Source organism: Mus caroli, unplaced genomic scaffold (genome assembly GCF_978045245.1).
Source record: "Mus caroli unplaced genomic scaffold, Mus_caroli_1 scaffold_1, whole genome shotgun sequence".
In the NCBI taxonomy this organism is placed as follows: domain Eukaryota; kingdom Metazoa; phylum Chordata; class Mammalia; order Rodentia; family Muridae; genus Mus; species Mus caroli.
The window spans coordinates 167,480,563-167,493,965 of record NW_028227256.1 but is presented as its reverse complement, the minus strand read 5'-3'; the positions used below and the strand labels follow the sequence as shown (position 1 = coordinate 167,493,965).

Genomic DNA, 13,403 nt, shown 5'->3' with positions numbered 1-13,403 from the left:
TCTCACCGATGTCAGGGACACTGTAGGAGACAATAAAGAGGGAAGAGGTTTTCTCACGGCTTAGAGGAAATTGTAATTGGAGATAGAGCAAATAGAGTCTAAGGCTCACATCCTGGCCTAGAGAAGCTGCAGTCTTCCTTTTAGCATCTGATGGAAACAAGAACATTCAAAAAAGACCTGCCCCAGTGGTTTATTTCCTTGTGTTAGATCACATAAATACTTAAGAAAGAATCTTTTGTTCACCAGAAGAGAAATCTGGGGGATTTTAAATTTTACCAGTGTACCACAGCTCACACCCTGTTGTGTGACTTCGTGCTGCACAATAGGAAGCGACCCTTTGTACTCCTTGGCCACACAGTTCCTCCCAGATGAACATCAGCCCAAGACTTAGGGAGCTCTTTTCTGTGCTTGGTTTTGTTTGTCCCTGCAGCCTGGCTGGAGACTAATGCCACCATCTCTATCAGAGCAGCCTCTCTCAATGTTGCTTCTCTCCCACGCAATCTCACCATGGCTCCCATATTCTGAAATTTTCTCTTGAACACTAATGTGATCACCTTAAGTACTTTGGCCAGCTCAGACCCTTATCAAATAAATTATGGACCTCAGAGTGACCAAATAATCAACCAAACCCTTTGATTCCCAGAGTGTACAGGGAGATCTTTCTTGGCTTCCCTTTGGTCCTCTGATCCATCCTCAATGGCCTTTAAGACTAGCTAGCTAAAAAGAGATACCTAATAGCCTCATTTCCCCATGTTTCCCTCCCAGAGAAGCAATCGTGATAATAATGCTACTGTCCTTCCTGGAAGAAATGATGACATTTAAAGAGACACCTGTGCCCATCTCTTTGGCGATCAGATTATTGAGACAATGGGCCCCAAGAATTTGGAATTCCCCCTGGGAGCCTCATGATAGAAGCCTGGTGTCAGCCAGAGGTGGAATTTATCTCCCAGGAAGAGATTTCACATAGTTCTAACATTTTGCCACACAGTCTTGAAGGAGACCTGGAGTGAAGATAAAGGCTTGGCAGGGCCACACCCTGACTGAGGTTGTCTTTTATTTAAACCTCACAACAGGACTCAACATGGACTTGAAGGGATCTCTTCATTTCTTTACTTGGTCTTCTTCCCAATGTGGTCACAGTGAATGCCTTTCACTCTTCTCATCTGAGTGAACCCTACGAAGTGGGCAGGCCTAGCTTGTCAGAGCTACCAAGGCCCAGGTTCTGACCCTAAGACATCCAATAACTCTCTCTGATCTTCAAGTAGTCCACTTTCCTTTGTCTTGCATGGTTATGAGGTCACAGAGACTAATGCCCAGAACTTAGAATCAGACTGCCTGAGCTACATGCCATCGCTAACACTCAGATATTTAATCTTAGTACATTTACTCAAATTATCCATAAGGACCTCAGACATTCTTTCAGGCAGGGTTGTGGGGAAGGAGTGAGACAACAGTTACAAAATGCTTAAAATACCACCTTGTACAATCAACGACAGTAACAATAGTCATTACTATTGTGCCCTGTATTACGATGCCCTTGGCTCTTTTGTATAATGATTGTGCCTCTATCTATCCCTTACCCATCTCTTTGTAAAAACCATTCCCAATACCAAAAGATGAGACTATTCTGTATCTTCCAGAGCTTTCCTATAATCCAGGAGATCCCGAACAAGTGTGTAATAACTGCACTTTAATCTGAAAATTTCCAGTGATTCATGCTTCTTCCCCATTTTCAGGTGAGCTGCCGAGAGGTGTGAACCATTTCTGATTCCTATTTAGATCACCAGGGCCTAACAGAATCCTTGCTCCAGGGTCTAATAAATATTCATTTCAGAAATAAGCTTCCATTTTGCAGTTGTAGAAGCTAATGGCTTGACATTCAAACTGCTAAGTAATCTTCCTGCCTACACACACCTCAACCCTTCCTCCCACGCAGCCAGGAGGAGCAGCTCCAACACCAGTCTCTTCTTGATGATTAAGTCCAGCTTCCTGGTCACAGCTCCAAAGTCCTGGCAGCATGCAGATTCCACCTGTGCCTCAGTTCCATGCCATTGCCTCCCTGTTCTCCGTTCCCTAGCAAATTACCTCCCATCTCACTTTTGCTCGTCGTAAGCCTAAGTAAAATCTGTGCTATTGATTCACTGTGTGAGAGATGCTCAGGTGTGTCTGAAGTGAGCTTGCGCAGAAGAGACCTTTGGAGAGCAAATCCCATTCACATAAGAAGCATGCAGGAATGACAAACCATCAGATAACGGGCATTGGTAATTTGTGCCTATCAAGGAGGGGAGGCGGGCCATTGTCAGGGTATCCTGATGTACCAGTCTCACCTCTTCAACACAAACAGCAAGTTTCATAGTAAAAAATAAAAAGCTAATTTATGAGCAGCTTTTCAAATATTCGGTGGAAGTATTAGAACCATTGGGAATGCAAGGGACAGCCAGTAAAGTGAGTGATAGACTTGGACAGATGAAGAGTTGAAGAATTGGTTTTCTTGGGGAAGCAATCAGGCAATCTGCTATAGCTCCTGCTTGCCTGGAACAAGAGGAATGCAGGCAGAGAGAGAGAGAAAAAGACAGAGACAGAGACAGAGAGAGAGACACTCACAGAGATCCTTGAATGAAATGTATGAAATTAATTAATATTGAGCTTTATTATCTGCTATCTATGTTCTGACAATAAAAAAAATATTTGCCAAGCACTTTGCAGTTTAGAAATATCTCTATGTACACAGCATATCTCCTTTGATAAGAACATTGAATGATAGAACAGCTCTGTGGACAGTCTACACAACCCAGTGTCAAGAAACCTGGGTCTGCATCCTGTCCGGTTAACAGAAAATTCTGTATCCTTGGGAGGCTTGCTTTCAGTCTCTGGAATTCTATTTATCTTCGGATGAAATGAGGGTACCGATTGAGTGGTTTTAAAAGTCCATTTAGCTCATTTATAGCTGATGCCATACCTCTTTCCTTCTAGATCCAAGATAAGATGTTTTTCCTCTGGAACTTCTTTTTTCAAACAGCGGTACATTTCTTTGAGTCTTCCACTGATGTTCCTAAAACCAGATTGTCTGAGTGTTCCCTGTCTTGGGTGCTCAGGTAAGCAAAGAACACTCTAGGTCACTGTGGAGAAACTGGCTCTCCCTTTTAGTTGATCTCCTTTAATGCAAATTCTGCCTGCACATCCAGTCCAGGGTCTCTCTCACTTCATCCTGCACTGTCATCCCTCCCACTCCACCACCAAGGACAGCTCTCATCTTTCCTAGGTTTCATGTTAGAAAGCAAAGAGAGGTTTTCATAGCTGAATTAATAAGTTTTTTGTTTTTTGGGTTTTTTGTTTTTGTCTTTACAGGAGAGAGCTGGGGACTTTCCCTATACTGACATATCTATTGCCCTCTTTTACGTTTGTCTGCTATCTCCATACTCAGCTAGCCAAGGAAGATGTGTATGATAAAAGGGGCAGATGTTTGGTCCAGAGCATAGAAGAACATTACATGCTTCTATTTCCCATTCTATATTTTTGGTACCTCTGAGAGAAACCCATCTCTAAAGAAAGCTATTGGTACCTCTCTTTCCTTGTGCAAATCATCTGATGTCTTGTTTTTATTTGCTTTCAGCCCCAAAGACTGAAAAGCAGTGATGTCTTTGTGTGTAAATTCTAGGTCACTGAACTAAGACCAGGCACTGGTCTTAAGACTTGACTTTAAGACGAAAGTTTTGGTCAGACACTGAAGTAAACCTCTCTCTTCCAGTCACAACTCCCCAGTGTGTACACAGTCAATTTGCGTTGCCTCTCTGGGTATTTCAACCATGCTTGCAAGATGTGAAGGACTTGCATGAGCCTGAAGATTTCAGTCCGTGATAGTGAATGTGAAAGATTCTTGGAAACTCAGAAGCCACAGCATGGATGGCTGCTCTCCCACCGTTTTCACAGCCTGTTAATCTTTCTTCCTGCTGGATCCTCTCTCTCTCTCTCTCTCTCTCTCTCTCTCTCTCTCTCTCTCTCTCTCTCTCTCTCTCCTTCCCTCCCTCCCTCCCCCCAGCCCCTCCCTCCCTCTCTTTTTTGAATAGTAAAGACTCAGCATTACATATGATATAAACTCAGGTGCAATTGGAATTGCTGTCTTACGTGTTTGTTCATCCACCCCTGCTTTGGTCTTTTTAGTCTTTTGCAGGAGTCAAGTGTCTTCAGGAGAGAACGCCAAAGCTGGACTAAATTTTGTGCTCAGTAACATATTTAGGAATGTCTCAAGGTCATATTGATTACAGACATACTGGATTTAACTTCCATTGGCTTTGCTATGCTGCCGGACATATAGCTGTTTGTTATCCACATCCCTCTGTGTCTACCAATCAGGCAGGCTATTTCATTAAATCACTGCCCAGAGACCACAATCTTAGTACCAGCTCTGCCTCACACTACCCAGAATATATTTCTAACCCAAGGAGAAATGTGTATTGAGTGCCAGACGCAAAATAGGATGAAGACTCCCTGCTGGTTTCTTTCTTTCTGGGAGACCAGTTCCTTAGACATTGATCTTACAAGCCAATGAATATTTTTCAGCACGGTGGATTCTATATTTCCTTTCCTACAAATGCAAAACTTGACACGTAGGTAGAAACGTTAAGCAAAACCTCATTTTCTATATGCCTACTTTGCGAACGGCTTCTCTCCGCTGGGTCCATTTGCATCTCTGATGCGTCAGTTGTTTCTTCCTCACCCTTTCTGAGGGCTGGAGAGGCAGCGTGCCACAGCAGAGCGGAGCCTGCAGACCTGCCATCTGATTGGCTGTCGGGTGCGTGGCTGAGCTATAAAAGAGACCCCACCGGGCTTGAGAGCCAGAGGCTCAGAGGATTCTGACAGCTTCTTTGCAGAGCAGAAGCAACTGTGCTCAAAATAGAAACCGCCGCGGCTCCCGCTGCCTTTCTCTCCTCGCTAAGAATCCCTCAGTTAAACAAGATGTGCAAAGGACTTGCAGGTCTGCCGGCGTCCTGCCTGAGGAGGTAAGATTGGTTTCTGTTACTGGTCAGGCTAAAGTTTTGCATAGACTTTTTCAGTGAGTTGCATGCTTTGTTTAGGAAGTTCTCTGGGATCAGAAGCTATATATATGCTCTAGGAAGCCCTGGTAGCAACCCTGGTAGCGTCTCCCTAGGACCAGCCAGATTGTTGTATTTTACATGACTTTAGTTTTGAGACTGGCTTTGACTTGTAAACTGGGTCCTTTAGTTAAGCTGTTTGAATTACGAAGTGATAGGAGGTCTGGGGGATGCATCTGTACTCTTTCCATCATCATGTCCCTGTTGGAGCATTTCTGAAAAGAAAAGAAACCCCAGAAGGAAGTTTGGAAACATTGTCAGAATGCTTTCTGCAGCATTCTTCAGTGTCCTCCAAACTACATCTCTCCTATCCCTCTGCCCCTCCTCCAGATGTCGAAGTGAGTTGTGGTTGAGAAATATATACAGTTTGTAACATACCAGCTTAAAGTTTTAGAGGCACCTGTGTGCCTTTGGGTTCATTTTTTTTAAGGGTATGAATGAATGATTTCATGGAGTACTTCTATAGTAGTTGGTTTAAAATAAAACACAAGGTTAGTGTGTATTACACGGTTTCCTCTTGAAGTTAGAGGTCAGAAGTCATCTGTGGGTCTACCAAACCTCCCTAACCATGCTTGGAGATATAAATCTCAACTTGGAAATACTCCCCCAAAGCACAGTGTTTGTGCGTTCCTGAGTCTGCCCTCAAAGGGTTAATCAGCTCTCATCTTCAGTGCTAGGGTCTCCAGAGGGTCTAATCTGCTCAAGGTCACATGGTTGGTGGTGGCAGAGGAAGGACCATGTCCACGTTACCTGTCTTCCAGGGACTTCTAATGTAACTTTGGCTTTAATTTTTCTACTTGTGTTGTGTTACAAGATACTTGCCAAACACGCTTCCAGCTCTTTGGAAATGCCCCTTCGTTTAGTCAGTAGCTGCCGGGGCTCAGGCAGAGGCAACACACAGAGACAGGAAGTCATATCTCTTTGGGCTGGATTACAATGCATCCATAGCGTCACCTTAGGACTGTCCCAACTCTGGTGATTTTTATCTTGCTGTTACTGGGAAGGATTTTGTCACCAGTCACCAGCTTGGGAAAAAGAGAAAGGAAGATGGCCTTATGAGAGATGGAAAAATATTACCTTAAAGGGCAGCCCAAGAATAGTGCTGAGATTCGGACATTCTAGGAAAATCCACTGATAAGCAACCAGCTTGTCAACCTCCATCCTAAGGGGCTGCTGAGCCCTGCTGTTCTTTGCCAACCCTTCCAGGCAAGAACGGCTCATCCTCTGTTGCTCTGGAAACACCATTCTTCTTAAACCATTTCTTGGCTTTTATAATAAAAGAGATAATAGTAATATATTTTTAAAAATCTACTAAGAAAGAATGACAGAGTTGAGCTGGAAGTTCAAGTAGTCAGAAACTCTGTGGTACCCTGGCTGTTAAGTGGTGGTTGGAAAGTGGAAACTGCTCTAATTAATTACTTGCCTCAGCCTTGACTCTGTCTTGCTTCTCCTATTCTAAAGTCTCAGATGCCCTTTTAAATGCGCATCTCCCTGTAATGTAGCTTTGGGGTTATTTGTTTGTTGTTTGCAGCTCTAGCTGGAGGTTGCCTAGAAACCAGCCTGGTAGGGCTGCACTTTCAGCCTGAGCACGCTCCCTTGTACCATTCACTTTTCCTGCTCCTCTCTGCAGCGCTACACACTTAAGCTGATGCTCTACACACACACACACACACACACACACACACACACACACTGAGAACTCCTTGGCTACCACTTTCAGGGCTGACTGAACTCACTTCTACTTTACAGAAGTGCTTCCACTGCTCACCTTGGGAAGTAGCACCGGGCGGCCAGAAGGTGTCCTATAGGCAGCATGGGTCATGTTTTGCAGTTACTGCACACATTTCAAAATAGTAGCCCCTTCTTAACATGTTTTCACCAACAATATCAAAAGTCATATGCAGAAACAAAGGAATAGCTTCTGGGAGTTCAAAGCCACTGCAAGTCCCCTAAGGACACTGCTTTTGATCCACACAGCAGTCTTAAGAGCCTTCATGTCTCTCTTTGAAGGAAATGTGTTTTTCATGTTAAGTATTGTCTTCTTCCTTGCAGTGCAAAGGACATGAAACATCGGCTGGGGTTCCTGCTGCAGAAGTCAGATTCCTGTGAACACAGTTCTTCACACAGCAAGAAGGACAAAGTAGTAACTTGCCAGAGGTAAGAGAGGTGGCTTCAGCAAAGAGCCCTTGAGGGTTAACTATCTGATAATAGAGAAGTTGTGTGTTGTACCTAAAGAATGAGTGTGAAGATAGGCCCTTAGCTGAGCCAGATTTGGGTCAAGATGGCCTCTATTTTCAAGGTGAGGGTAGACATTTGTAGTCTCATCACTTGGAAGGTTAGGAGGGCCATGAGTTCAAGACTAGCCTGAGATTTATAAAAAGATATTATATCACACACACACACACACACACACACACACACACACACACACACGAGGATGGAGAGAGATAGACAGGCAGATAGACAAGAGAGTCTAGTTTATGTCAATCATAATTAGAATTTGAGTCTACATATTTCGTGAAGAAGTATCCTAATAAATAATATAGCACGTATTGCCTTTTTTAATTCTATGCTATGTATTTAAATCATTCTTTCTTCTATAATATCTCCAGGGTAAGCCAAGAAGAAGTCAAGAAATGGGCTGAATCACTGGAAAACCTGATTCACCATGAATGTAAGTAACCAAACTTTCTCTCTTCCTCTCTCTGTCATCACACACACACACACACACACACACACACACACACACACACTGAAAATAGCATTACTCAGCACTAGACAAGCCATGTCTGGGTAACTGTGGCTCTTTGTCCTCTGTCACAGGTGGACTGGCAGCTTTCAAAGCTTTCCTGAAGTCAGAATACAGTGAGGAGAATATTGACTTCTGGATCAGCTGTGAGGAGTACAAGAAGATCAAGTCACCTTCTAAACTAAGTCCCAAGGCCAAGAAGATCTACAACGAGTTCATCTCAGTGCAAGCAACAAAAGAGGTACGTGTCCATGGAAGAGAACTTTCTAGATCTTAGTGGGGATTCAGAGGACAGGCATTCAGGATCAGGGATCTTTAGAACTACTAGCTAAAGGAGCTACTGGGCTGGCTGTTATAATCTTGACAACATTTCAAGGAAGTCTATTAGGGAAAAGGCTGCTTTTGTCTATATGATCAATGACTCTCCTTAATAAATATAACCGTAAATCTCCCCAGTGAGAGAGTAAAGGAAAAGAAAGTTCTCCTTAGAGAGGCAGAGTGAACCTTTTATACACATATGTCAGGGCAGACCCAAATGTCCTGGGTTTCACTCCGGGAGAAATGTAAAGAAAGGGTCCCAGCCACTCCTTGTTCATTACAAGCCTGCAGCCTCCTCTCTTCAACAGGGCTCTAGATCTAATGCACCCTTGGTCTTTGCACTTCAGGTGAACCTGGATTCTTGCACCAGAGAGGAGACAAGCCGGAACATGTTAGAGCCCACGATAACCTGTTTTGATGAAGCCCAGAAGAAGATTTTCAACCTGATGGAAAAGGATTCCTACCGCCGCTTCCTCAAGTCTCGATTCTATCTTGACCTGACCAATCCTTCCAGCTGTGGGGCAGAGAAGCAGAAAGGAGCCAAGACTGCAGACTGCACTTCCCTGGTCTCTCAGTGTGCCTAATTCTCACACAGAGGCAGGGAGCCCAAATGCCAAGACTCTATGCTCTGAAAAATCTGAGGCCAAATATTGATCTGTATTAAGCACCAATGCTTTATCCACATTGTAGCCTAGCATCCATGCTGCCTGCTGTGTGTGAGTCACTTCCATGTAAAACTAGCCTTAGTTGTGGTGTTGGGGTTTTCACTAGGATAAGACCCAATTTGTTTTAAATTTTCCCAAGTCTCCTTAAGGGTGAGCAAGTTTCCAAATAATGGCTCTGTAGGTCTGGATTTTCAAAGATGGCTGGCAGTCTGCCCCTTTGAACAGTTTGACCTCAAGTTAGTTAGTTGGTACACTTCATGTGACATTCCATGCACATGCAATGTTGGCCAGCAGCACTTCCTACGGACTCTCAACGTTTAGGTGATATTTGTGTATGCATATGTATACATTAAAATATACATAACATATGCATATACATTCTGTATATATTATACCTATGTATTCAATGTGTGTGAATGTGCATGAATATCTATATCTATATGTATATACTCACACATGCACACACATTTCTTTAAGAAAAGATGGGAAAGATCCTAGGTGCTCAAACTGGAGTGTGTAGACATGCTTGCATGCATGTTCTGATTTCTGGTCCTTCATACCGTGTCTGAACAGGGCAAACTGAATTAACTGCCATGCAGGCTAAGAAAGGAACAGTAACTTGTGGGAAATGAGTTCTATAGAACCGCTGGGTCTTGATGGAGAATAGCCAGGGCCCTTGTGTTTAGTTGTTGATGGCCTCCACATTGAGCACTAAGCTAAGGGGTGAGCACTCTGAAAACTGCTGTCTGACTGACACTGAACTGCCTTGCATCAGTGATCACTACTGGCACTTTTTAAGTCCCTCCGCTGATCGCCTTCCCTCCTTTGCCTGGGTGCTCAGGGTGTGCTGATTAGCAGCTGGGTTGGTCTGGAGCTGAATGTTTGAGCTGAATGAAGGAATGTGGTCCAGGCTTTGCTGCCTAGCCCTACCAGGGACTGCTGCTTATGTGAGGGCAGAGGACCTAAAGATTATCTTAATTCTTTCCTCTCTTGATAAGGTGCTCTTCTCTTCCTACCCCTCAAGAATGTCACCTGTCAGAGGAGCCTCCTTAGTTCACTGTGGTTGGTTGTTCACTTTAAAAACCACGGCTACCTGCCGTGGTTCTAAGCTACATGCCTACATCTGTAAAGCATCATCAGGGGGGAAAGGTTATGTTTTATCAGGAGGAAGGAAGTTCTCATGAACTGCAAAGCCCTCTTTGGTTTTCTGCTTTGAGGTAAGAGCTTGTTCATCCCATCCCAAACACCAAGGCTAGCAGAGACCAATGAAAGGAGAGAGGAAAGGAAAAAGAAAGAGAAAAGAAAACAGAAGAGGAGAGGCTATCAGTTGGTAGGACTACTGCTTGGAGCTTTTCAAGGCACGTGAAATACTTGAAAATTTCTCATTTGTGTTATTTATGATGTTTTGTACAGTGTTTTTATTATTGTATTGTTTTATAAATGGAGGTACAGGATATTACCCAAATTATTGATGAATGCCCAAGAAGTAATTTCCTTCTCATTCTTCTAAAAGTACTGCCTTTGAGAGCACACACACATTCGTGCAACACTGCAGTCATTGCTCCAGTTTAAATTACATGCGTGAGCACCATTGCGGCTAGTAAGCCAATGTACCGGGCTGCAAGATGAAGACACTGGAACAGTGTGTATCCAAGTCTCGTCGTATTGAAGAAATCAATTTTCTAAGGGTACTCGTTTCGTCTCTCTTGACAGTCTTGCTTGTAATGTCCCCAGAGCTCCCCCATCAGTGTTCCTAACTCCTTTTTGTTATACACCCCATCCATGATCATGTCTGTATAACTCTTCGGTCTTGCCCTAATAGTATCATGACTTTGAGATTGTACCTGTACTCACAGACTGCTGTCTCACAAATAGGTCTGGAAAGTCATTTTGAATGAGAAGTAAATTATTTTATGTAATACATCCTGAGTGTGTTTTCAATTGTATTTCCATCGCTCCTTGGTATGGTGAGCCTGCCTGCCGCTGGTCCATGTAAGGAATGCTCCTCCCATATGCATGTTTGCTTCTGCCATGTGCTTTATAGGCCTCAACACTGATGCTTCCGACGAAACACACAAATCTTAATGATGACAGTAAATAAATGCTTCCTACAAAACAATCTGCTTGGAAACACATTAATGATCCAGAGAGGCATGCTGGAAGAAACAGCGGGGCATAGAGTGCCTTTAGAAAATGACTCACACAGAGACTTTTATCCCTCCCCTGCCAACTCCAGGAAGGAAAGCAGAAGCCGTATCATTTAGACTTTGGCCCCTTTTGCTGATCTGCCTGCTTCTGCTCACAGGCCCTGGGCTGCTCTAGGTTTGAAGACTAGGCAGATCTAGTGGTCTACAGGTCTTCAGTTGGGGTTGGGGGAAGAAAATTCCCCTAAACAAAACAAAACAAAACAAAACAAAACAAAACAAAACAAGAAAACAAAAACCAACAAAACAAAATACCACCACCAAAAATCTCAAAAAATATCAAAATAAAACAAAGGAAACAAAACCAACAAAACTAACAACAAATGGGGTTTCACTCAGTCTGTAGTCCATTGGGTTGTAACTTAATTGTGAAGACTAGTTTGAGCTCAAATTCATGGCAATCCTCCTGTCTCGTCTTCCCAAATCTTAGGGTGACAGGCACAACTTTTCTTTTCCAGATTCACTAGGATTTTAAGGGTAGGGCCTCCCTTCTGAGCAGCTGTCTACTTTCAATTACCTGCCAGAGTGAGAAAGGCTGTGGAGAAGCTGAGGAGACTGAAGGTACCTAGAGATGTCTAGGTGTTGGGAACAAAATAAAGGGAAGGCCGGGGGGGGGGGGGGGGTCCCGGGGGGTGCCGGGGAGAAGTGGGATAGGAAAAAGATGCTCACACCCCGCCAGAGTTTCCCTATTCTCTGGTCAGTCAGGCGTGGGAGGGTTGCTATCTACCCTATCCACTCATCCTTAGGTGGGCATTCCTCTATCCCACTCTTCAGTGGGTGGTCAAGGGGCAGCCCTGCCTGGGGACCCCCCTGGAGCTACTTTGCTAAAGCCACCAAGGTTGTGGGAGAGAGGGAAGAGGGAAGAAGTTTCCAACACTGACCAGAGTGCGCAGCGGAACTTGAAGGAGCAGAGCAGAGACTCTATGGTTTTAGAACTTTGTTATACAAATGCAGGGGAAAGAGAGAAGGGAGATGGGGGTGGGGAGGAGGCTAGAGAGAAAGAGAGAGGAGAGAGGAGAGGAGAAGACAAAGAGAAAGGGAAGAGGACAGAGAAGTGAGAGAAGAGAGAGGTGAGAGGACAAAGGAATAAGAGAGTGAGGTGGGGGTGAGCACCCCTTTTTATGGTCTTCACTGTTGCTAGGTAACTGGGGAGGAGTTTAGCCTGAAGGTCAGAAGCTTGGGCCATTGCTTAAGTGACTACTGACCATGCTTCTCTTGTGGGGGCTGTGGGAGGTGGTACCTTAGGCAGGGGCCGGAGTTCCAGGAGCATGAGGGAACCCCTACCATGTCATGTAGGTGAATTATGACCAACGGGGTTCAGACAGACCTTGGCTCGACTGGAGACCAGCCTGCAATTCCCCACATCTAGGAGAAAGCTTTCTGTCGCAGCTGTTCAGTGTCATCTTAGCACTTTGAGAATTTCTTTCTTTCTTTCTTTCTTTCTTTCTTTCTTTCTTTCTTTCTTTCTTTCTTTCTTTCTTTCTCTCTCTCTCTCTCTCTCTCTCTCTCTCTCTCTCTCTCTCTCTCTCTCTCTCTCTCTCTCCCTTCCTTCCTTCCTTCCTTCCTTCCTTCCTTCCTTCCTTCCTTCCTTCCTTCCTTCCTTTCCTTTCTTCCTTTCTTTCTTTTTTTTTTGTTGGTTTTTCCAGACAGGGTTTCTCTGTATAGCCCTGGCTGTCCTGGAACTCACTTTGTAGACCAGGCTGGCCTCGAACTCAGAAATCCGCCTGCCTCTGCCTCTCGAGTGCTGGGATTAAAGGCTTGCACCAAAAGAAGTAACAGAATGCTCCCATCTGAAATCAGGGCTTTATCATGTCATAAGACCCCCGTTTCCTGTTTGTTTGTTTTTATTTTTGTTTTTCCTGGTTTGAAGGTTGCGCTCGCAGGGCAGTAGGCATAGGAGATTGCAGAATTCTTTTCTTCTTCTTCTTCTTCTTCTTCTTCTTCTTCTTCTTCTTCTTCTTCTTCTTCTTCTTCTTCTTTCAAGTATTGATGCTTTTTAAAATCTGGCAGAAACCTTGGATCCTATATTTAGGAAAATACATGAAGGAGCCCAAATTTCTCATAAATATTTATTCACAGTGTTCACACTCCACCTCTCCAAACATAGATGGAGGGTCCTCTGCCCTCTTTCTTATGCACCAGCCCTGAGGAATCCCCTGCAGTCATATGGGTCAAGAGTGGAGCCAAAGTATATTCTCTACAGCTTCCTTCCCCTTTCTGGCAGTTTCCCAGGCTATACCTTCCAGAAGGTGCAGGCGCAAGATCAAAGAGTGTTAGTAGTTAGAGTGCATGGATTCTTGGCTTTCCAGCCCAGCACTACTACTTAGATCAATACTAAGATTAGTCTTTTAAACATGGCCCTGTGGTGTTGCTA

General features: G+C 44.1%; 1 protein-coding gene across 1 annotated transcript; it reads left to right on the top strand.

Moving 5' to 3' along the window:
* Window positions 1-4,818: 4,818 nt before the first annotated feature.
* On the top strand, window positions 4,819-10,748 carry Rgs4 (regulator of G protein signaling 4). Its single transcript, XM_021162443.3, has 5 exons — window positions 4,819-5,000; window positions 7,146-7,250; window positions 7,706-7,767; window positions 7,917-8,083; window positions 8,508-10,748. Exons 1-5 carry the CDS (start codon window positions 4,957-4,959, stop codon window positions 8,742-8,744), a joined length of 615 nt encoding a protein of 204 aa, XP_021018102.1. The 5' UTR covers window positions 4,819-4,956; the 3' UTR covers window positions 8,745-10,748.
* Window positions 10,749-13,403: the final 2,655 nt, after the last annotated feature.